We start from the raw sequence: 26,517 nt of genomic DNA on the forward strand, positions 1-26,517 counted from the left end.
CCGAGTTTACAGCTCATCACCTTGATATTGGGTTATTTATAAAATACGAATTAGTAGAGATGAACGCCGCCTTAAAATTGCCTGCTTATCGGTATTCAACAGGATATATCACGGAGAGTGTGCGAGGGAATTGCACGATTTCATTACGTCTTTGACGATGTGACCTCCTTACATCGTCATCCCACCTTTTTATTGACTTTTCTCCGCTTCCTGGCCACTCGTTTTTAAATTTTGAATCGTTCTTTAGTGATTCCTTTGCCTCGCCATTCTGATTTTGTTTTGTTTCATCGTCACACCCTGCTCAAACGCGGCAGCGTACAGTGCCGTTTACCAGATTTGTAATAGACTTTATATTCATCCATAAGCATATCCGTACGTAATTAAGTTAGGGAGTGTTTTGTAGTATTGTATCTGTTTGTTTTTATGCCTTTTTTTGTTACAGCCTCGCTTTTCTCTTTACCAACAACTTAATAAATTTCCGTGGACCTGAAGTTTTTTTATTTTATTGCCGTGAACCTGGTCACGGCTCATTAGGGTTTACAACCTTTTCACGCCTTTCCATCGTCAGGGGACTTGACGCCTTGACGTAGGCTTGGGTTCCACCCCAATGTTGTGAAGCGTTTCGCCTCCACATTTATACGGAACAGACGATCGGCTATGGAGTGGAATTCCCTGCCAGTTACATTTTACAATAATTTGGTTAATTTTTAAGCAATTAATAGAACAGTGCGAGTGATTGGACACGCTCAAGGTTGAACTATAAGGGCGTAGTGTTACGTGATACGTACCGTTAACGCTCTGTTGGTTCAGTCCTAACGTGACATTGGCACAGCGTATGGATCTTCGTTATATCCGCTGACTCTGTGCACAACATATGCCATGCGCCCTCAAACTCACATCATCTTTATTTAATAGCAAATTACATTTGAAATCGTCATATTGATTAAACTCTACTGTTCATGCGTAAGGTAGATTCCTCTGAGAAGAATGAGCAAGTAACTCTAGGGGTTGCTCTTTGTAAATAACATTTGTAAACATTCAACATTTACAATATTATTTTTTTTCATTTGAAACATTAGAGATCGAGACTACCACCATGAGCTAAACGGGTTACTTACGGGTTACCACGGATTTTTGTCATCCTAGTACGCAGAAGTTGTATAATAGTATAAAGTTTTTTTTAAAACTTTATACTATTTTTTGTGAAACCTTTAGTATAAAGTTTTTGTTTCACTATAGTTTTAAACCTCGTGAAAGGCAAATTTTGTATATCAACCGGAATCTTGTTATAGAAGCGTATACATTGCCCCTTAAATGATTGTTTGACTTTGTGAAGACGACTATCAAGAAAAGCTAGTTTATTTTTATTCCTCGTATTAATGTTATGTCTGTCACTATTTTTCATAATTAAATTACTATTCCTTTTAACATAAATTACATTTTCATAAATGTACCGTGAGCCTTGTGTAAGAATGTTAATTTCCTTAAACTTGTCTCTCAAAGATACTTTGGGGCCCAGATTGTAAATTGCCCTAACTGCACGTTTCTGCAGGACAAAGATTCTATTGATATCGGCGGCATTACCCCAAAGCAAAATGCCGTATGTCATTAGACTGTGAAAGTAGCTGAAGTCAACCAATCTAGCGGTTTCGACGTCTGAAAGTTTCCTTATTTTTTTAATCGCGTACACTGCAGAGCCGAGCCGTTTTGACAACTTACTTATATGGGGACCCCATTGCAATTTAACATCTAACATTATACCTAGAAATACAACTGATGCCGAGCATGGCGTGACCTATATACGGTCTCCTCTTGTCTCGGCACCATACGTCATGGTGGGCAAAACACACTGATTAAACAAGCGGGCCTTCAGATACTGTGGAACCTTATCTGTTTAAGGATGTCATCTAACTTGCCAAACGCAGCTAATCCCAACTGGATTCTCTTGAGGTCTCCTTAGGCTGATGCTCTTTGCCAAAGGATAGACCATGTCCGAGATCGACTCTCTCCAGCCTCTCATTTCCTACCGCGACAGTGGCAGTGTCTTTGAAATAGTTTCAATGAATTTGTGACTTTATGCAGTTATGTGGATGCCGTGCACACATACGCTTTTGTATGAAGTTATCATACTTGTCTAGTTTTTTTACGATGTTATAGATGTTTTTAATGGAAATTTTAAATCTTTCCTCTTCAATGTTATTGAATATTGTTTTTTTTATAACATCAAGGGACGGGACGAACAAGTCGTGCGCCTGATGGTAAGCAGCACGCCTGTCCATAACAGTTGCCATGCAACTCGGAACTTTAAATCGCAAAGATCTGAGGGGCACTGCCACTGTGTTCGACACCCTGAATTTATTCTTATTCCTTGTTTTAATTGAGTTGCGGTCTCCAGCCTGTTTTAACTATAACGCACACACTCACACACACAAACTCACTCATAGCCCTGCACTAGGTAATCCTGTATCGCAGGTACTATGGACAATTCGCTGTAAACACTCGATCGAGTAGGTTGCGTATCTCTTTAACCGCAGCAATCCAGTGGTTCTCAACTTTTTGCTTTGATTCGGTACAATATTAGAACTCATAATGTTCAAGTGCGCACTTTGTAGTCTGATTTCAATGATGGTATCCAATGTACAGTCTGCCAAAAAAAAACTAGATTTCGCGTGTGGAAATTGGATTTAGAAAACTGGGGCAAGAAGGCAGAGGTAACTGGAGACGCAACTCTTGTAAAACATCGCCACCTTCTTCCAATTCCTCGAATGTCACTCTTGAAACTATAATGCACGAGCTGCGTGACATGAAGCAGCAGCTTTTGTGTCTTCCTGCTGGTTCAAGACATTCGGACTATTAAGGAAGAAGTGTCCAAGTTAAAGACCTCGAGCCAGTTTATCAGTGACGATCTCCCAGACGTTAGAATCGGCAGAAGCAAAGATCAAAGCTCTTGAGAAAAACCAAGAGGAGCTTGTTACCTTGAGAAACAAGCTCTTTGCCATAGAAACTGATGTGTCTGCTGAACGCCGAGTCAGACTTAACAACATTGAGATCAAAGGTGTGCCCATTAAAAAAGATGAAGACCTTTACTCTGTTGTTGATAAGATAAGTTTAGGTGGTGGGTATAGTTTTCCCAAAAGTCAAATTAACTATATAGCTAGGGTACCCCTTCGTAATTCCGCAGAAAAGTCGATTGTGGTGAGTTTTATCAACAGATATGTAAAGGAAGAATTTGTTCGGCAGCCCGTAACAAAAAGGACTTAGCCGCTAGGGCAATGGGTTTCCCAAATGTCAATACGAAAATATTCGTGAATGATCACCTCACTATCCATTAATCCGTTAATCCCAACTCTATCCAAGATATTTGAAAAGGCTCTACATGCTAGACTAAACACATTTTTAGAAAAACATAAAATTATATTCCACTATTAATTTGGATTTCGAAAAGGCAGCTCTACAACTCTTGCATGTTTTGAATGTTCGCGCATCATAACAGAAAGCATGAACGCCTCTACTCCTGTAATGTCAGTCTTCTTAGATATGAGTAAAGCCTTCGACTTTGTTAATCATTCCAAGCTCCAACACAAGCTAGAAATATATGCATTGGAGGAAGGAATTGATTGGGTAGAAAGTTACTTAACAAATCGAACACAATTTACAGAAATAAGTGGATTTACAAAAAACAAACACAATAATATACTTGACAAACAAGCCTTCAGATCACACTTAAAAACAACTAATACTGGAATTCCCCAAGGTAGCGTCCTTGGTCCTTTACTATCCCTCCTTTATATTAACGACCTTCCACACGCTATTGACCATAAATGTATACAATTTGCTGACAACAACTCTTATAATAAAATGCGAAAACACAACGACGTTTAACACCGAAATAAATAAAGCACTGACAAATGTAATAAGTTGGATGGACATTAATGACCTACGTATTAATATAATCAAAACTAAATTTATGACATTTAGATCGTATAATTCAAATCCTATACCAATTAAAATTCACTACGACACCGACACTATAGATGAAGTTAACACATTTAACTTTCTTGGATTGACAATCGATAAACATTTCAACTGGAAGGATAAATAGATTTGTTTACGCTCTGCGAAGACTAAGGCAAATTGTCTCAAGAAGCGGCGGCGGCGCTGACGGCCCATCACGGCTACGTTTCGTCCGTACTCAGCTACGGTCTTATACTATGGGGCATCTCAGTAGATTTAGAAAGAGTGTTCAAGGTTCAGAAGAAGTGTATTCGAGCCATCTGTGGTGCGCGGTTCGATGGTAGCTGCAAACCGTTGTTCACAAAACTAAACATACTGCCTTTGCCATGCATGTATATAAGGGACATTTGCGTATTCGTGAACAATATTTTAAAACACGTGGTGAAGTGATACAAAAACAAACCAGAGCTAAAATCATGAATCTTTTATTCCAACCTCGATGCCATAAATTAATTTATAAGAATAACTGCTTCAATATGTGCATAAAGATCTTCAATAGTTTACCAAATGCATTTAAATTACTACACGGACCTAGGTTTAAATCACAATTGACAAAATGGCTTATGACACATTGCTTCTATAGTAATAAGGAATATTTAGAATTTACAAATACTAATTTATATTGATTTGAAGTGCAATTAAATTTAGAGGTCAAAATATTTAATTCAATTAATATTTGCACACCTGCTTGCAGGTTGAATACATTGAACCTATTTTTATTTTAGAACTGTATAATTACTGTATTCTGGCAAATAAACATTTCTATTCTATTCCAAGAAAACTGGTGTGCAAGCCACGCGATCACGGAGGTCGTCGTCTTTATACTACGTAACATATTGAGGAACCAGTTTTTTTTTTAATTTATAGTTTTATCTTCTGATAGGCAATGAATTATAGTTATTTACTAAATTTTACATAACTTACGTAATGTCAGAAATCGAATAAGGCAGAGTGTCTAAACTTTACAGAGTAATACATTTGATTAATAATAATCAATAACAAACACTCATGGCCCTGCACTAGGGAAACCTTGTGTTGTGGGTGCCATGGACACACACACACACACATAGACAAACAACCACAAATTACATACAAATATTTCTCCCAGCATAGGTATCCATCAAGCCACAGAGGCAGTTATTGAAGGAAATATTCCACCTCTAGTACTGTACTGAGCTTATTTAATATTGAACTTTTCACTGTTTAAAAATAAAGTTGTCAATTGCTTTCTGTGCCTTACTAATTTGTTACTGAATTGTTCATAGCTCAAAAAAAATGTGTCCGAGCAATGACCAGTATTTCACCAACTCAATCATGTGCAACCTTGTTTAAAGACTTGGGAATATTCCCCTTGCCGTGTATGTATATTCTTGAAGTCACCTGGTATGTTAAACAAAACCTAGATATCTTTAAAAAAAGAAGATATATCCATAGTAGACGTATAAGGGATCCAAATAGACTGGTTTCTAATAACGTACCTAGACTGTCCTACTATAAAAATCAATGCAATTGTATGTGTGTCCAAATAGATAATGCTGTACCAAATAATTTGTTTAATAACAGATTGAATGCAAGGCTTAAAGACAAAAATTATTACAAAGTGACCGATTTCTTGAATAAACATTGACATATAAATTACTACTGATATTACAATATTATGTAATTGTTTGACTTTCATAATTTTTGTTATTAATTTAATTGATATGTATTGAAACAAAATTAGAACTTCAAGGATGTTTTGTGCACGTCTACTGACATTATTTGTAATCTAATCAATTAATTCAATCAGTATATGTATAATTTTGCATGCCAGATGTGGTAAAATATGAGTTCTATCTCTCTACTGTGGTCCATCTCTTGTTCACCATATTTTAAGCAAATAAATTTTCATTTCATTTCATATCATTTCATTACAATAAAATTATCCAAATAGTTTGAAGTTTCTACCAAAAGTTTGTATTTAACAAAACTACTTCCTACAGTCATGGTCCATATAATTGCATTGTTCTTTTCACTTTAGGTATTACAGACAACTTGTTATGGAAATTATTAATGGAGGAGGAAACAGCCTTGAATATGCACTGGCATGACCCTACTACAGGATGAAATTCCGTGAAATGCTAAGGTCATTCACTGAAGTCTTCAGTAGGCCCACAAGGCTGCTCTTAACAGCAATACATCTGCTAGTGAAATAGTTTGTCCAGAGAAGAACTGCCACCTTAAGCTGCTAATGGTTAAACTAAAGGTTATTATACAACTTCTGCGTACTTGGATGACAAAAATCCGTGGTAGTAACCCGTTTAAGCTCATGGAGGTAGTCTCGATCTCTGAAGTTTCAAATAAAAAAAAAATATTGTAAATGTTATTTACAAAGAGAAACCCCTACAGTTTCTTGCTCATTCTTCTCAGGGGAATCTGCCTTACGAATGAGCGGTAGAGTTTAACCATTGTGATGATTTCAAGTGTAATAATGCTTACCTATGAAATAAAGATTATTTTGAATTTGAATGGATTGTCTGCATGTTGGCAGACTGCCGAGATGGACTGCATGCGGTAAATGCGTGAAGTCATTACCAACTTCATGCAGTCGAGGTCTTGGCTGCATGAAGTTGATTACCTATTCAGCATTACCTATTTCTGCTGCTAAACAGTATAATGTCAGCATTACTGCATTCCGTTTTTAAAGGATATAGGTGTTAGTGAAATTTCAGGAATGTGGGACTAGTCAACTACATCTCAGGGTGACGAAACTTAAAAGTTAAGTCAGAGAAGAAAATTAAAAGCTATATTAAAAATGCGCTGTTAAATAAGAGCTACTACGGTGTTACTGATTATATTCAGGATAAAGATGCTTGGAATTCATCTCCAGCGGACACTTGACTTACCTATTTAACACTTGCATAGCAATAACCGTAATGACAATGTCTTTGTGTAAAATTATTTTAGTTTTGTTTTTATTTACTTTTAACAAAAACAATGAGTGATTGTTGCTGTAATTTTAATCAGTTTGACGATATCAAGTGTAATTTGTTTACCTATGAAATAAAAATATTTTGAGTTTGAGTTTGACGGGTGCAGTGGCAGTGCCCTTCAGATCATTGATATTTAAAGCTCTGAGTGGCACTGCAACCGCTATAGACAGGCGTGTCGCTTACCATCAGGCGCACGACTTGTTCGTCCCGTCACGTTGTAAAAAAAAGTTGGACCATGCACCCGCTACACGCACTATACTAGGCGTTATGAAGTAGAGCTACGAAAACCATCTCGTTACACCAAACCGTACCGACTACCCGCTTTTAGACAAATAATAATACGCTTTGCCTAGAGACCTTGCCTTGAAGTACGATGTGAATGGATAGGTACCTAAAAATAAAGACATTTTGACAACGCAAGTGGGTTGAAAACTGCACTTTAATATATTACGTCAAAGTTCAAATTTGTTGTTTAAATAAATGGCCGTTTGCTTAATTTTATGTGCGACTGAGTGTATCTACTTTTTATGAATTTTCCATAACTTTAATACAAAAAAATTTATATTTGTTTTAAATTTAGAAAGAAGATTTAAGTTACTTCGAATGTAGAGGAGCTAACTTTAGACTTGGTAAAACATTAAAGATATAATTATTACGCAAGAAATAGACATTTTACAAGTTCTCCGGCCTGGTTGCTCATTGTTGCAAGCAGAAACAAGTTGATTTATAGCCGATATAACGATTATATCATACAATCTATGTATTAATAAACACGAAAAACGAACTTACCCTGCGCACCTAAAACTACAATTTTCGCCTCCACAACCTTCATTTTTGGCACAAAATTACACTAAAACCAATAATAACAATCCACATTTAATTTTACATTATGTTATCAAAGAAACAATAGTTCTAAACATTTAATTTTCCCTGTTCTATTCACACCACTAACGTCATTTCTCGATGCGCGCAAAAATTGTACTTTCGTACAACGGATAAATAGAAAAGTCATCGTTGACGCTTCGATGAGATTATAAAATTATCATCGACATAATTTGGCTGGTTAATATCGTTAATACATTATCGTTCGTTGAGACGACATCTATTGGTGTTTATTAGTACTCCATCATGAACTAATAGTTTCTCACCTGTAGTTTCGACACGTAGTTAAATTTCACCTACGTAGAGGGCGCTCACTTCAAAAACTCTCGCAAATAACTAGATGGCAGCACAATTGACTTTGTAAAGGAAGATGGTAATTTTTTTATTAGCAACTCATTAAAATCATATTTTTACGACCAAAGGGCCGTAATAATAACGCCCTCGGCCATCTAAAAGCAATCACTATAAAGTGGTGCTATTAAACGTAAGAGATTTGTCATAAAACGCTCTTTTGGGGAAATGTTTATGTCATCCATCCAAGATAAAAATAATAGTAAGTTAGGGTCCTTATTTTTGTGATAGTTTTAAGACGAAAGTAGGTAGTACAAGGAAGGCAAAGTTCTCAGGCTTTATTGAATTTTTATAATCCTCACAGTGGATTTCGTTCACCGTATAACGACGAGTCATTGACATTATTAATAATAATAATAGCTAGTACGAAAACTGTCAAAATCGAGCGCCAAAATTAGCAATGTTAAGTATAATTTTCTAATAAAGTCTATACACTTATATAAGTAATTGTAAGTATAACCGAGCTAATGTTCAAAGGGACTTGTAACTGCCAATATACGTTGGCGTAATTGCCTTTTTATGTAAACGACGCACTGAAAGCACTTACATACGATTTCTTTCCAGTTGAACTGGAATTTGTATAGAGTTGATAATATTCCGCCTGTATTGTTTAATGTGAAATTTGAGAATAGAAAAAAAAGTATTAATAATAATAATAACGTACACACTCAACATAGCCCCGCACTAGGGAAACCCTGTGTCGCGGATGCCATGGACACACACATAGACAACCACAAATTACACCCAAACTCACGAGAGAAATAAATGTAGGCCATACAAATATTTCTTCCGGCCCGGGAATCGAACCCGGGGACCTCTGCGTGGCAGTCCGGTATGGTAACCGTTCGGCCACGGAGGCAGTTTAATTTTATTGCACCTAAGAAATCTAATAATTTTTGGTAAAGCGACAAAATGTATTTAAAAAATGACATTCGTGACGTCAGCCACTAGACCGGTGCCATAATAAAGTTCTATTTGATATCAAATACAATAACAATTTTTGATATCAAATGAAAGATTTTGTGCTTAGTTCTTTACTCAAAAACATAATCTAGTAAGTAATATCTTCCATATGACTATCAACAATATGATCCTACACAAAGAGCACTGTGGAAGAATTCTCTATGATGCTCAGTTTACAAAAATTGTGACTTAATCTGTATTGTCCAAAAAATCTTATTCATTAATAGAAAAGATATTTCGAAAGATTTTGAAATCTCTAAAAGTAAGTAAGTAATTATTGTGATATTGAGATGTAATTCTTTTATTTTGTTTTTTATCCTAAGGCTATTTTATTTTTTGTTATTATTCTGTCATAAGGTTACCAAATAAATTATTTTTCTTTGTCTTTCTAAGTACATTTTCCGATTTTATTGATAGTATTCAACATCAACAGTCTGAAATTACATTTTCCAGAAATGACGTTTGGTCCAAATTTCATAACCTCGAAAGTAACTTGTAGAGGAAAACGTTTTTTCTTTTAAACCCAACTTAACCTAACCTAACCGAACCTAATCGTGTCTTTGCGATAAACATTCAACATATCCTGAAAGAACAACTGTTTCGTTATAATTCCGTTTTCGGTGTAATGAAAATTCGAAAAAACGTTATTTCGGACAAAAAAATGTTCGACTTTGTGATAGGTTACCTATCAAAATACAATCGATGAAGAATACGAATAACGAAACGCATTTCAGTGTTGAAAAACAGTCAGTTTGCTAAACATTAAATTTATTTTCCATGACACATGAAATTATTTAAGAACAGGCGCTTGTTACCTTTTCCATGAAAACAAGGGAAAATATACTAATATTGAATGTGGTATGTTAATAATACTGTGATGCTGTACGCCGTGCTGTCGCGCCCACGGAAGAAAAAAATTTGTTCTGTGGTCGCGCCACTGTCACCACCGCACCCCCAATTGCTGCAACTGCATTTTAATGAAGTATTTTTCACCAATATGCTGATTTTGATTCAAATTGGAATCGAAATGATCGGGTAGTCTCGAAATCAGATGGATTTCCGAGCGAGAAGATGAACCTGATTCATACTATATCTTTCTAATCTGTGAGTTAAATCAACTATTGTTCCGATTTGAAATGTCAAAAGTTTCCGATCGGTCAGTTGTGAATCGCAATTACGCGCCTCGACTCGGAAGAGACGCAGTTTCCGATCGGGAGAGGCAAGCAAAATCAAGCTGCAGATTCTTTGTTAAACATTTCATTTCTATCCACGTAGGTATGTGCATCCTATTCACATTACGTTGAAAGGAGAGGCACGTTGATTATTTCTCTCATCAGATGGCGCATAAACACTAGTTCTACTTACTAGTTGTTAACTTTCAAGTTAAAGTGTAAAAAATGTTAGAAATTCTTATTCTATTCTTATTAATATACTCAAAGGTTGATTTGTACAATGTTTTAGGGTTTTTTTAACATCTGGAAAATATATGCCACGTCGATTACGCCACCTTTTGCCTGTTGAAAAACCATCAGACTCTCATTTATTTCATTGACATCATCTCTCCGTTTGATTGATGTTGTCTTTTTTTATCAATATTCTTCTTTATTCTTGCCTAACACAAATGCAAATGAAGTTCTTGTATTTAATCTAAGAGGATGGAGATAATAACGCTCACACTCAACATAGCCCCGCACTAGGGAAACCCTGTGTCGCGGGTGCCATGGACACACACATAGACAACCACAAATTACACCCAAACTCACGAGAGATATAAATGTAGGCAATACAAATATTTCTCCCGGCCCGGGAATCGAACCTGGGACCTCTGCGTGGCAGTCCGGCATGGTAACCGTTCGGCCACGGAGGCAGGCAGATAATACTAATAAGAGTCAATGTCAGTTATGGATTAAAATCCATAACTGACATTGACTCTACAATTTTCTCTGATGTCAAAACGATCGTTTTACACATTCTTTGTACGATCTAATAAGGAATCTTGAAATAGTGTCGATATTAATGACTTTTTACGTCAACGTTCGAGTTCGGACAACGTTCAAATAGATTTCTTACTTATTTATAAGTGGCTGTACTGTTACTTTTTAGCAACTCTATAAGAATATACTTGAAAATTTAATTTGCCTAGTATTCCCAGATTTGCAACTTTGACTTGTGGTTTAGTCACCCTCCGAACAAACCATTACAATTCCAACCTTATCTCGTAACAGTAAGAGTTGCAAAAACAAGTAAATAGAATGAAATTGTAATGGCGCCAAAAATCTTTGCGAAAGCGCGCGCAAATCGGCCATCTTGGATTGCTTCTCCCGCCTTTCCTAGAGTTGTTTTATTCATGAACGCAGTAAAGTATTTTTATATACACATTTGTTTAAGGCACAGATTTTTGTACATACAATCATACACAAAAATGTAGGCACTATAATCGAATTAATAATAAAATAAACATGTGTAATTGTTTTATGACTCATAAATAAATCTCGTAAATAAATTATTTAAGCTAAGTAACTTTTTTGAACGCTGTTTAAAGCATCTTAGTTTAACTACGTGACCATACAGTTTAAACAACTTAGAATTAGAATAATTCTTGACGCCAAATCAAAATAATCGCAATATACAGAGAGGACAATAATATTAACAACTTTGATTAAATGTTTTATGTAATGCCATAGAGCCTTGTTAGAAAGCCATCTGCTTAAAAAGGTAACAAAGATTGAAGAAATTCAAAATGTATTTTAATTTATACTAAAAACTAAATCGTGTGGGTAAATAGTGTGACCAGCAAAATTCGCCATTTCTGTGAAAAAAAAAGATATCACACGATCCTGAGGTGTAAATTAATCACACTCAATGGAGTTTTAATGAAAGCTATTGCGAAGAGTTTTACTTATATATATAGATTTCCTACGATGTTTTTTCTTTAATACTCTTGCAAATGATAATTTTTTTGGTACGAAATGACACTGAAGTTGCAGGTAGAGCTTATCGACTTAAGTATGATGGGTTAACCGAGTAATATCGAAAATAATATTTAACTGTATCTTAAAACCACAACGTAGTGTTATCCCAAAATTTTAACACGAAACAACTTTAGTGGAACTAAAAATTCATTAATTCATTAAACGAGGGCAAAGTACCGAATTAAATGACTACTAACGCCACCTATGGGATGCTCATGAATGTTTTATGAGCCACAGCCGATAGATGGCGTTGTTGCTAATTTATTGCCACTTTTATTAAGGGATGCGGTGACCAGGTATTTGCGAAATATTTTGGATCGTTTTGTCCAGGGACAAACCGATAATAAAATTTGACAGTTGTAGAGGAAGTTGATTCGGAGTCGCCACATCTGCCCACCGTTAATTGAAAGGGCGCTTGTTACAAAAACTCAAAACCGAGGAAATAATGTTTAAAGAAATGGCATTAAAAACATCTCCTTCTCCCTTGCGGTAACTTTATACCTTCTAACTTCACACTTTAGCCACCTAGGAAGAAATACAAATATTGACAGATTCGACATTTTTACTGATCATGGCAGCTTACATAACAATTTTTTTTTTTAAAAAAAACGTCTCCGTGGCCGAATGATTACTATGCCACGCCGAGATTCCTCGTTCGATTTCCGGGCCGGGAGAATTTGTATGGCCTACATTTATTTCTCTTGTGAGTTTGGGTGTAATTTGTGGCTGTTTATGCATGTGTCCATGGCACTCGCGACGCGAGTATGATTATTTTTATTGTAAATGTTACATGCGCCCTTTCACCTCCATCCCCTAAGCTTTCAACTGACATGACTTTGTTAGTGTCTATGCAATGTAACTACATAAATGTAATTGATCTATTACGACAAGGTAGAGTTGTTTTTCTTTTCCATATAATTTGAATAAAATTCCACTTGAGTGCGTCTTTTTGTTATTATATTGTATGTATTTTTACACTCTACACTGGGTTGTTAACAATGTTTAATTAAAACACTCTCCGACGTTCAGGCGTTATAAGAAATAATTTCTTTAATCGTGAATGTGAAAATTAAATCTACAAAATACTCGAAAGGTCAGTGGAGGTCGAGTGTGTGGCAAAATTCCACTCTGCACTATAGTGACACTAGTAAATCTTACCCTATACCTTTGCTTTAGTACTGACCAGTCAAGATGTGCTTATTTGATTAGTTTTACAATATACTCCAAATAGACTCGTGAAAGCGTTGGTCCAGGGAAGTACAGCCACCTTACCTATTTCTGCCGCCAAGCAGTTTTGTGAGTGCGGTGAAATTACACGTACATGAAACTTGCCAACTTATGTTTCAAGGTGTCGTGTGCTGTGGCGCCCCTCAGATCTTTGCATCGTGTATATAACCAGAAATAGAGACGAAATGTCATTTAATTTATTTGAAAACTATTCTGCCATATCATGTGACAACTGCGCTCCGATTGGCCAGCCCGAATTCGAAACAATTGGCGGGTGTCGTCAATGGATGTCGTCGATTGTTTCACTTCTAATCGACCAGTTAACTTGAGTTTTGCTATAATGGACGAAAAATGCCAAATTACATATTTAATTACCGATGAAATTTGTTTTATAATTAGATGTTTTGCTGTTTTTCACCACACCACCGAATGAAACAGCACGCCATTGTTAGAGATATTATCTTTTTTATAATAAATACAGAATATGTTTGAAATATACGTAGACGAACACACAGGTCAGTTGTTGACGCTGTCTATATTTCAGTGCAAACAAGATTTGATATTTATAAGTGATGTATCACTCATGAGTACCAGAAATGTATGGCCCTTATTTCGTCTCTATTTCTGGTTGTATACTCGATGGATCTTTGTGATTTAAAGTTTTGAATGGCACTGCAATTGCTGTGAACAGGCGTGTTACTTACCACCAGGCGCACGTCTTGTTCATTCCGTCACTTAGATTTTTGGGCGCCTATTTCTTTGCCCTTGTAAATTATGTCTTGAATGTCGACTACGTTTAATTATAATTTTAGTAATTAATCGTAGTTGAAATTCTATAATGAAACCGTATCGCGTGCATTGTTATTAATACTAATTGTCCAGTGATTTACACACAAATATGGTCACCCTACATTTGCCCGGTTTTCACGGCGTTTTAGCGAGGCTTTTATCTAAATTGCAGTAATTTCTTACCCCGACTGTTCGTGCTAGCAAGTTGGCAACATATTCTTTCGGCACGATGTGTAATTCCCTTAATGTATCATAAACATATTTGCTTTAGGCTGAGTGGGCATTTTCTTTTGCTTGTTCGTTTGGAAAAATTGTGATTGGTGTTTTTGTTTTGTTAGTAGTAATATTCATTACGTAGTAATTTTAAGAAGTACTCTACCTGGGTAGAGTTGGGGATTTAAACGAAAAGCACTTATAAAAGTTTGCTTTTATCATAAGCACGCAAGCACGCTTATAATTTTAAGTTATAAGCGTTGCTCAGTTCATTACTCAACAATTTCATTTTTTTACTACGTGCCTAAGTATCAATTCTCGCCATCTTTATTTCCTAAACAAATTAATTAATCAAAGTGAAGAATAATGTTATCATTAAAAATAAAATTTGTGTTTTTCAAATAGGTATACTTACTTGTCTGTAAACCTTCCACTTTTCGCTGTAAACACAATGTTGCAAGTTTTTTTTAAATATAAAGCAGGGTTTAAACATTTTTGTTAGCTTCAAAATACAAATATTTAAAATGAAAAGAGATATAATATATATTATAAGCACGCTTTTTTAAAAAGTACTTACATTTAACATTTAAGATAAATAAGCCGATTTTTCCGTCTCTAGTACCAGGTGAGATGTAAATACAGCCAACATTACGCAATAAATTAATTTTTGATTCTCCATACAAGAAATTAACCAATCAGGTGGATGGGCAACATGACGATGGTTTCTTAATACTGATTTTCTATCGTCTTGCAATGGTAAGTAAAAGAACATCTTTTAATTTAAAATAAAATATCATAAAACAGTATAGGCAGATATTAAATATTGAATTTGCAGGTACTGAACATAAACTCGTGTTTGTTATTACCCAGCCCAGCCCAGGCTGTGATCATGCTCTCAAATTGGAGCTTGAGCGTCGCGAGCGCCTCGTAGTGCCTGCGTAAATTGAGAACACCGCTTTTGTTAAACGACATTATATGGATACGACTTGGAAGCTTATTCGGGAATATGCTCGATTTTTTATAACTTAACTTTTGTGTCTTGTGTCCTTTAGGAAACTGAATATATTAACCCTAGGTACCATCGATGTACAAGGCATTTGTTGGCAAGGTATTTGTTAAATAAAATATAGGCAATTTTAATTTTGTAAAAAACTAGATTATCTTGAAACACAAGGAAAAAAATAGAAATACGCCGTCAACAAGGTCCTAATTTGGAATTTTACAGTAGAACGATGTTTATACTAGAACTTAAACTAAGTATTTAATAAATTAACGGATACTCTAAAATAATTAAATTGTAGACAATTTTATAAAATTGCATAATTTGTTTGTTACTGTCAGTTACAGGAATGGTAACTACATAGAAGAAAATGAGAAGAAAAAAGGCCCGAGGGGTTTATTTGGGACATTCTTATCAAGTTTGCCTGCTTGCAATCATAGTATTTACCTGTAAGTGTAATGAAAAACATTGTCTTATGTTTCATTGGAGGTACGGGAATTACAACCTCGACTCCAAAAGCCCTCAGTCTCCGACTTCGGGCTTCCAATACAGTCTCGTTCGTAATTCCCTATTTATCGCCCTTGATATACAATGTACTATATCAGCGTTTGTTTCATTATCAACGCATAAAGCCCAATTTTCAATGCCACGGAAGGGGATGTAAATAACTTTTGTACACCAGCGTCTGGCCCATACTCCAAGGGATGAAAGTATGGACCGGGCATTCATTTATATAAAACATCTAGAGGTAACCTTGAAAAGCTACAAATTGAGCGTGCTTCTATTTTAATATTTTAGTAAATTTATTCAAGTACGCTCTCATCATCATCAGCTTACACGCATCCACTGCTGGACATAAGCCTCCCTTAGAGCACGCCAACTTTCCCTCCAACCTTGCTCAGATCGTCTATCCATCTTGCCGCAGGGCGTCTCACACTTCGTTTTCCTTGACGTGGTCGCCATTCCAGAACAAGTGCTCCATCGGCGATCAAGCCTCCTGAAGACATGCTGACTGACCTGAAGACTGCCACTTAAGCTTATTGATTTTGCGCCAGTGTCAGTCACTTTAGTTCTCTGACGTATGACTTCGTTAGGGATTCGGTCCATCAAAGAAACCCCAAGCATAGCTCGGTCCAGCGCACGCTGAGCGACCTTGAATTTGTGGACGAGGCCTGTTGTTAAAGTCCACGTTTCGGCTGCGTAGGACATAACTGATAGAACGCACTGGTTAAATGCCTTAGTTTTTAGGCTTTGTGGGATTGACGACCAGAAGATGTGGCTAAGCTTCCCAAATTCCGCCCAGCTCAAACGAATTCTCCTGTCGGCTTTTTTCTCGAAGTCACCTATGGTCTATTACTTAGTAATGTTAAGTCTCATTATACAAAGGGTGGGGCCTGGTGGCTTCTAAAGCAGGCGAAACACCTGCGTCTAGCACCAGATCCCACAACATACCACTGTATATAGTACAAACGGCAGCACATGAGCTATCCATTGACGGATCTTATACCGTTGCACTGGAGGCGATATTCGAACAAAAGCGTATAGTTTGATGTGGTATTGACTGTACACTAAGATTTATATTGTTTTGTATGTTGTGTTGAGTAATAAACATATTTATTATTTATTCTAACCTGTACGTTAATATGGAATTGAATTACTTATTACTGTCACTGCTAAAGACAAAAATGTGGGTAATTTAAAATAAATTTCGTTCTTATCCACATTATGCCTGTGCACCGCAAACGAGCAATCAGCGAGCGATCGCCAACACGACAATACCCCCTCCTTGATTCCAAATTCAATTTGCACCAATCAGCGAGCGCCGTCTTCCCGCCTTCTGCGCCGTTGGGCAGCCGACGGACGTGTTCGCTTTTTGAAATGGTTTTTTTTCTTTTTTTGGGTGCTTTTAGGTTGTAGTTTTAGGAGTTTGTTATTTTGCCGGTGTTGTTTGATTTCTAACATTTTAGGATTTGCCACAAATGAATTAACAACAACGAGATGGAAGCTTGTTTGCCTCGGATCTGTTGTTAAATAAATACGGTTGTTTTATTGACCTCAATCTGGAAAGTTGGATTCTTATAATTACGACAAACAGCTTTTGTCATACCATTTTTCCCATGGTTTATTTTTTACTTTTTATACAAGTTTATATATATTTTTGAAGCAGTAAAGCTCCTGCCACCTTACCTATTGCTACCGCCAAGCAGTAAATGTGAGCATTACTGCGTTCCGGTTTTTTAAGAATAAGGGTGCTGATGAAATTATAGGCACATGGGACTTGTCAACCTGTGTCTTAGGGGACGAGCGCAGTGGCAGTGTCCCTTAGATCTTTGCGATCTACCTATGAGTGGCACTGCAGTTGTTTATTGACAGGAGTGTCGCTTATCACCAGCGCCCCAATACTGCTAATTTTAAACCATCTCAGTTGTGTGTCTGTTGCATTCTGCTAGAAGTTAAGAGTAGAAGCTTCTCAGTGGCTAGCCATGGAGCTACTGTTCAACTGCCATTGCAATTTTTTGGTATTCTGCTGTTCAATGGCGCGTCAAAGGCATATCGATGGTGTAGTACACTAATATTGTATAATTTCAGATGGAAGACTAAATTCTCATTACACGAGATAAAAAATAAAAGGTGCACATTCATTTCCATGGTAGTTTTAGTAAAGCAACATCGATCGTTAGTGATTAATGAAAGCCATTACAGCGATTCCATTGCCATTCTATTGAGACTCAACTGCTATTGCAACTAGATTTTAGCAGAATAGCAAATGTTGTCATAATTGCAATATAATATCAGTGGAGTCCCAATGACCAGTGATTTCAAGAAAATAAGCAAATTGGACCCCAGGCGCACAACTTGCCCTGTCACTTGATATCATAAAAGATGTTGTATTTTAGCAAGTTTGTAAGGCAACATTTGAATTCGTCGTATTTAATAAACATTATTAGTCTTTCGTTATGCAGATTCCATTGAGAAGAATGAATATTTTTAAATTTTTATTGAACTGATATTCAATTATTTTTTATGTGATATTCCTCCACAAGTTTCTTATAATTATTAATACAAAGATGGAACACTCAGAAGAAATTCCTTCGATCCGGACGCATTCGAACGGACGTCTTCTAGCATACCGTAAAATTTTTGTATGTGCTTGTTATCGTATCTTTGTATTTGGTTTTTCAATGACTTTTTAGCCGTAGCGCCATCTATGAGAAATCTATGAAAGTATGTCGTTGGCTAGATATACTTTACAGCTACCAGCTTCGTCTAGCGATGTCGCTATTCACTGTATTTAAATTTTTATTGAATTGATATTCAATTGCTTTTTATGTGAAACTTCTCCACTAGTTTGTTATAATTATTAATACAAAGATCGAATATTAAGAAAAAAATAATTCGATCCGGCCGGATTCGAACCGACGTCTTCTAGCATACCGTGTCAGACGCTATACCAACTAAACCACGGACCGAACGAATTTTTCTATGTCTCTGTAGTTGTATCTTTGTATTTGGTTTCTCAACTAATGAATCTTCTTCTTTGCGTATCGATTCTTGACGTTTATATTTTTGAGGATCAGTACTCGGCGACTGACACAGCATTATCAGTGGCGTTGTATCCTCAGGATAAGACAAAAGATATGCCATAGTATGGAGAGAGACACAACAAATACATGCGCTCCCAGAGCTATAACTCCACCTGCGCATGCTCTGTTTGCTTCGGCCGACTTGCGCCGCAGTCTATTTAAAGACTTCCAAGTGTGCCAAGGTAGATTGTGAACAGGGGGGAGGGTATCTCTCCTTCTAGAGATTTATACGGGCTTGGTTAGTAACCCCGTCCAGAGGGAATACTTCTTTAATGAAGCTACGCCGAATTTAGCCTCTGGATTACCAGCATGTGACAGTGTAAGGGGTGCCGCGGGTTTGTCTCTTTTTTAAGCGCTCTAGGGAGTTATAAGAATGAGTAAGAAACTATAGAGGTTGGTGTCAGCATTACTGTGTTCCGGTTGTGAAGGATTAAAGGTGCTGGTGAAATCACAGGCACATGGGACTTGTCAACTTACGTCTCAGTGACGGGCGCAGTGGTCATAAGAACTTTGCGATTTATTGCTCTGAGTGGCGCTACAACTGTTAATGGACAGGCGTGAAGATTGCCATCAGGCGCACGATTGTTCATCCCGTCACACTTGATGGTATAAAAATAGTAGTTTATGTGACTATTATTGTTATGTGTTAGGAACCGCATGTTACTGGCGAAAGGCGGCAAATAAAAACTTTTCTCACGCATGTCACACAACCGTAGTTTTTATTTTTAATTCATAGACAAACTAGAATCGTATCGTATCTTCTTCTTCTTCTTCTTCGTTTTGCTCAATATACATATCGTTCGATATCAAGTAACGTGTGAAATTGTCAAAATTGTGTGCTATTGACATTTCATCTCGAAGAAAACTTCATCTCGACTGATATTAGAATTGAGGTCCAATCAACCAATTGTTTTGTTTTTCAGAGATGTTCGAAATAATAATAACATTTTCACAGATAAGAAATTTGTTCTAACAAAACAGCTTACCTTTATGCTGGTCGTAATTAGCGGTTTTGGAACACATGTGTGTGGATAAAAATATATATACCTTTTGTTATTGCTTTACAATGTTATTATCTTAGAATAATAACGCATAGAAACCTAGTCCGCACACGCTGAGTGAGGCAAATTGAAGCGCGCCCAATGGGCCTACGCGAGCGGGCGGGCCTTCAGTGCTCAAGGTCAACTTGCACCGCGAACAGCTCTAGAATTTTAGCTAAAAATGACGAAATGTGCGGTAAATGAGTGTAAAAATACGTCAGACAAACATAAAATAGATACTAAGATCACATTCCACAAGGAAGTAACGCGTTTCAACTTGTATTTTTATATAAATATTCACTAAAACCGAAAATTAACCTACTACTAAAACTAGCCTACATGAATTTGATTTTTGCCTCACTTGTGACAGTTCGTTTGATATGAAACTATCATTCTATGCGTTATTATTCTAAGGTTATTATGTTGTAATCGGGAATACTTATTCGATGTATAATAATACTGCAATATTAATTCATCTCGGATAGATATAACTTGTCTTTAGACATTCAAAATGTCCACTGTCGGTGTAAGGGGCAATCCTCTCAGTCAGCTAGTTCAAATATCAAATATTGATATTCCCGCGATATTCAGAGTCTGTTTGCGGTTGAGTTTCTGTTTGTACTGCCGCTACAGTTTTCAGGTTATTTAAATAGATTCACGAATCGAGGAGTTACTTTGATACGTTCCCTGTGAATTGATTTCTTGGTGAATTGATATTTTTTATTGAGAAATTTTTGCGAAAATTTCGTAACAAAATTTTCGGAAATTTCTATTTAATTTTATTTAATAATTTATTGTACGGGAAAACACAAACAGAAGGTACTGCTTGATTCTAAAAGAAATTTCGTCTTTACGAGCACAACAAGACATAATAGTAAATAAACAATGTAAAAATATAAAATTACTACAGACTATATAAATACTTAGATAAACGTATAATTCATATTATAATAAATGATACTTGTTTACTCTCATTTTAAAGATAGCTAAGGATTTACTATCATGAACAGTAATGGGAAGTGAGTTCCAAAGTCTGATCGCATGAACAGTGAAGGAGTGGGAATAAAAACCGGAATTGAATGATGGAAAAGATAATTGGGGCCTAACGAGAGAACGACGAGGCTTATCCTGGAACCTGAGAAAGCTGAAACGCTCTTTCAGATACCAGGAGACAAAGGATTATGTAGAATGTTGAGAAGAACAGAAACGATAAGCAAATAATTTTTTTTTTAAACGGGAAGCCACTTGAGCCGACTGCGATAGTGTGATATTCGATTATATTAACGAAGGCCAAAGATGAATAAGTACATAGAATTTGCAACCGTTCAGGTTTATTAAACAGCTCTTCAGTAGCACCTAAATAATAAGAAGGGTAAAAAAAGATATTGGACTAAAGAGATCTTGGATTTTAATGGTAAAAAGTTTTGGAGGCGCTGAGAAATAACTGCTGCAGTGCTACTCACAGCTTTAAATCACAAAGGTCTGAGGGGCACTGCCTCTGCGCCTGTCACCCTGAGACGCACGTTGACAAGTCCCAAGTGCCTGTAATTTCACCAGCACCCTTCGAAATCGCTGTAATGCTTACATTATTGCTTTGTTTTTACTTTTAATCTTATTGATTACGGAGCATATATTATGTTTATCATTTCCTAAGTTTAAAACTACATTAAAAATATTTTGATCGAAAAATCATATTACAAAATTGAAGACTACGTGTTAGATAAAGATGTATGGAAAGACGACATGGCTCCAAAATCCACACAAATTTGATTCAAAGTGTATTCCATAGCATTTAAGTTTATTTGAAAAGAGCAATCCCTAGAGTTTCTTGCTCGTTCTTCTCAGGGAGGTCAGCGTAGTGAACGAGCAGTAGCTTAAATGTAACGTTTTCAAGTGTAAATTTATTTTACCTATGGAATAAATAATCTTTGACTTTGACTTTGGCTTTGCTTCAGAAATAGGTAAGGTGGCAATACTTCCCTGGATGAATTCTTTTACAAGGAGATCTACTGCTACTAAAGTCAAAATGCTGTTGAGTAAATTGTCTGAATCTTGGTATAATAATGCCACATGTATAATTGGTATAATAAGATGAATCTCATGACAGTAATTTCACATAAAAATAATTGAATATCAATTCAATAAAAATTTTAATACAATGAATAGACACATCTCTCGCCGGGGCTGGTAGCTGTAAAGGTATCTAACTGGGTGACGAATTATCATAGATTTCTCATAGATGGCGCTACAGCTGCCCCCCTGGCCGAACGGTTACCATGCCGGACTGCCACGCAGAGGTGCCAGGTTCGATTCCCCGGCCGGGAGAAATATTTGTATGGCTTACATTTATTTCTCTCGTGAGTTTGGGTGTAATTTGTGGTTATCTATGTGTGTGTCCATGGTACCCGCGACACAGGGTTTCCCTAGGCTATGTTGAATATGTGCGTTATTATTATTACAGCTAAAAAGTCGTTGAAAAACCAAGTACAAAGAAAGATACGACTCAAGCATATGGAAGAATTCCTGACGTCCGCTGGTTGCTGGTATAGCGTCTGTCACGTAATGCCATTTTTTTGTGACTGTTCGATCTTTGTATTAATAATTATAACAATTATGTACCTATATATGAAATTTTCTAATTCTCCTTTTCAAATCGATAAAAGTTACCTACTAATTTCTAATAATCTCTAAACTGCTCTCCTAATAAGTTGTCATTTTACAGATATAACCTCATTACATCAAAAGTGTTTTTCTTTGATAACAAACGCCGGGACGAACAAGTCGTGCATGTGGTGGTAAGCGACCTAATAAGAGTAACTGCAGTGCCACTCAGAGCTTTAAATCACAAAGATCTGAGGCCACTGCCACTGCGCCCGTCACCCTGAGACATAAGTCGCGTGCCTTTAAATTAACCAGCACCCTTACGCTTCTAAACCGGGACGCATCTGTGTTCACATTACTGTTTAGCGGCAGATATTATTGCGAAGTAACCTATTCGTAACGATAATGCCACACGTCTGTTAAATCATTAAAAAAAACAGTACTATCACATATTTGTAGAAAACATAAATCCGTCTGTAAATGTCTTCAAAACAAGCAGTATCGTAGTGCGTAATAAAATGTCGTAGAAAGCATAACAATCCGTCTGTAAAATTGGTCGAAACGAGCAGTAATGTAGTACAATCAAGTGTTGTTTGTAGAAGCTGCTCGCGGTAACGGATCGTTGCCGCAGATTAAACTGGGGGGCGGATGTAGGGCGAGGATGTTTTAAGAGTATGCCCGGATAAGTCCTGAATATAAATATCTATTTAATCATTATTAATAGAAAAGAACCAAAACGCTTTCTTTACATTTTGAAATGTTTACACTGAAAACGCTAATTTTTAATTTACTGCTCGTTCACTGTGCTGACTTCCCTGTGAAGAACTCTTTTCAAATAAGCTTAAGTGGTATGGAATTGAATCACACTTTGAATTATATTTCTGTGGAATCTAAACTCATGTTTTCTTTCCAACTTTCCATACATCTTTATCAATTAAAATACTTTTCAATTAAAATACTTTTAATGTAAGTTTTAAACTTAGGAAATGGTAATCTTGGCATATGCCCCGGAATTTTATTGTAAAAACGTGTACAGTTCCCCATAAAATAATTGTTTAAGGTTAAACGAAATCGTGGTACCTTTAGTTTTGACTTTGTTCTAAGGTTAAGGCATACAAAACATTTGAGTAAATTTACTGTGATGCCACGATACCAGTCATGATACCAGTCTCCTTAAACGTAAAGAAACTTGAGAACTTAAACGGTACACAGAACGAATCGCTCGTTTTTGCACACTAATATGGATGGTATTTTTGCCGCTTTACCTCACATGAGACAAATTCTTTTTTACAAATTAATATTGTGAGTTCTTAGGTTTCCGCTTCTAAATTTTTTTTAAAGTAGATGGACTTGCTCTTGTCCATTACCTAGCTCTGGAGCAAAAATAGGATCTATAATGAAACGAGCTCGCCCAGAAAATGTCTATTCAGTCGCATATTAAAGATACTCAGCTTGTACATACTCGGAATTCTATTCCGGGTTATACGCAAAATAAAAGATGACGAGAAGAGCTCAGTATTCCTGGAGGGAATGTCGACTCGACCAAGTAGGAGTAATATCCGGCCGTACCTACGTCTGGAGCTCATGGAGGTAATGGCGTATGGCACCTATAAAGAGCTCAAAATATTGTTTGTTTGGGAAAACAAATTTACCTACGTTATGTCGTCGGTCCGGAAAATTCATTTTACTAATATAGTGACAGTTTGTATACCTTTTCCCGTGGTTGAGTGTACTTTCTAAATACAAGATTCAGGACTGAAGATTGTGCTTTGCACGCATCTTGTTCTCTCTTAATTGCAACTGATGTAAAAAGTAGACAAAGAAGACATCGCAGCTGTTAGGAACCGTCATGTCAATAAGTCTGCAATAGCCGAGCATTTGTTGGAATCAGGACCAAACCACTGGATTGAGCTTCATAATACCAAGACCCTTTCGACAGAATGTCATCACTTTAGTAGAATCGTACGTGAAGCTATTGCAATTAAAAAACACCGTCATTTCAACCGAGACGACGGCTTTAAGCTTTCATCGTCATGGGATCCAGCTATCAGCAAATGTAAACGACATCAAGTGTCGCCCGACAAGTTATCGGATATCGTGAGTGCTGTGTGCAGCAATGCACATACTCAACATAGCCCCGCACTAGGGAAACCCAGTATCGCGGGTGCCTTGCATACACACTTCGATTGACAACTACAAATTACACCCAAACTTACGAGAGGAATAAATGTCAAACAAATATTTCTCCCGGCCCGGGAATCGAACCTGGGCCCTCTGCGTGGCATTCCGGTACGGTAACCGTTCGGTCACGGAGGCAGTTAGGAGGCAGTAACTAATGAAGACCATGTGCGGGTAGTTAGTAAAACTCGCACGGCTAGAAGATGTTGACACCAGACTTTCCAGTTCCTTGGACGCCGTGGACGTTGCAATACGTCCGAAACGTAGACGTAATTGTGTTTTATTAATATGTTTTAGACATGATTAAATTCATAAATACAAATTAAATAATGTGTGGAAATCGTGAAAGTTTAAAACAAAGTAGAGACAAAGAAAATGCAAAATACAAATAAAGTTGTTTTGTGTCTGATATTGGTGTTTTGAATAGTGTACGGGAGTTTCCTGTATACTGCTGCAGGAAATTATCTGGTTGTGGCTATGTTATTTTTAGTACTAAAAAAAGTAACGGGATTAGCCCAAATTTCCACTAAACCATATTCACCTCATACTATCTGAAGAGGAGGCGGGCAACGAATTGCGTTGGAAAAACTCATTCTATATTCCTCCACCGTACGTTGGAAAGAGAGAGATATGGTTGTCCCGCTCTAATGCCTTCTGTTACGAACGCTTTTTGGTTATTTGCTGATTATATGTAGGAGCTTTGATATAAAGGCGGATATTATGTCAAATCACTGTTGTCATTTTGCGGTTATTAAAAAGTAACAAGGTCTATAATTTATTCATACACACATGTTAGAGTTTGCAACCTCAAAAGGCTTTGGCTTTTAAAATTGAGCATGTACACTGATTACTATACGGTGTGAAAACACGATGCCTAAAAATTTTCACGATAGAAAAAAACACAAACTTACTTCGAAATTTTACAAGAAAACTGATGTATTCAATAGGTAAGTTTGATAATATTTACCAAAGATTGTTTGAAGGATAAGGCTTTTACGCCAGGAATCTTGATCTCGATAATTTCGGGAATCTTGACGACTTTTTGGCGTTTTCGAGACTCGAGACCGATGTTTTGAGTCACGGGAGTGACTTGCCGCAGTCAACTGCTGGACATAGGCCTCTCTCTAAGCTTGCATTCATCTGCTGCCAGCAGCATGTAGCCGATCGTCGTCCCATATGCCCAGAGGGCGTTCTACATTTACATGTAGAACGCTCTATGAGTATGGTACATTACATATACGACATGATTTTTTTTTTAATTTCAACTGAATTAAATAGAACATGTATAGTATACGATATAAATTTTTTCAAATAGCTTTTTATTTCGTCTGTAAAAAAATTAATTCTGAAATAAAGCCAGTGTAAACCCGCTCGATCCAAGCAAAGTGAACCGTATTACTACGGGACAAATTAGAATTCGAGCTCACGTAGTGTCATAATCTAACTTTGTATTAATAAATTACTATTACATTGTTATAATTAATGATGCAAAGATCAAAACACAAAGAATAAATACCTCGATCCGGCTGGCCTCGAACCAACAGACACTGGTTCGAGTGCACCCGGATCGAAGGAAGTTATCTTTGACTCTGTTCGGTCTTTGAATCGAGTATATAACCAGAAATAGAGACGAAATTCAATTCAATCATTTAATTTCTTTGAACACTATTCTGCCAAATCATTATGATGACAACTGCGCTCAGATTGGCCAGCCCGAAATCATAACAATTA

General features: G+C 36.6%; 1 protein-coding gene across 1 annotated transcript in view; it reads right to left on the minus strand.

The window, feature by feature from the left end:
* Positions 1 to 7,863, minus strand: part of LOC113227601 (ras-related protein Rab-31) — a 30,157-nt gene extending 22,294 nt beyond the window's left edge. Inside the window, exon 1 of the mRNA XM_026460560.1 lies at positions 7,776 to 7,863. Coding sequence (XP_026316345.1) covers positions 7,776 to 7,818 — 43 coding nt within the window. The 5' untranslated portion in view covers positions 7,819 to 7,863. The remainder of the gene's footprint in view (positions 1 to 7,775) is intronic.
* Positions 7,864 to 26,517: the final 18,654 nt, after the last annotated feature.

This window comes from Hyposmocoma kahamanoa, unplaced genomic scaffold (assembly GCF_003589595.1).
Source record: "Hyposmocoma kahamanoa isolate Upper Pololo Valley unplaced genomic scaffold, ASM358959v1 211, whole genome shotgun sequence".
Lineage (NCBI taxonomy): Eukaryota > Metazoa > Arthropoda > Insecta > Lepidoptera > Cosmopterigidae > Hyposmocoma > Hyposmocoma kahamanoa.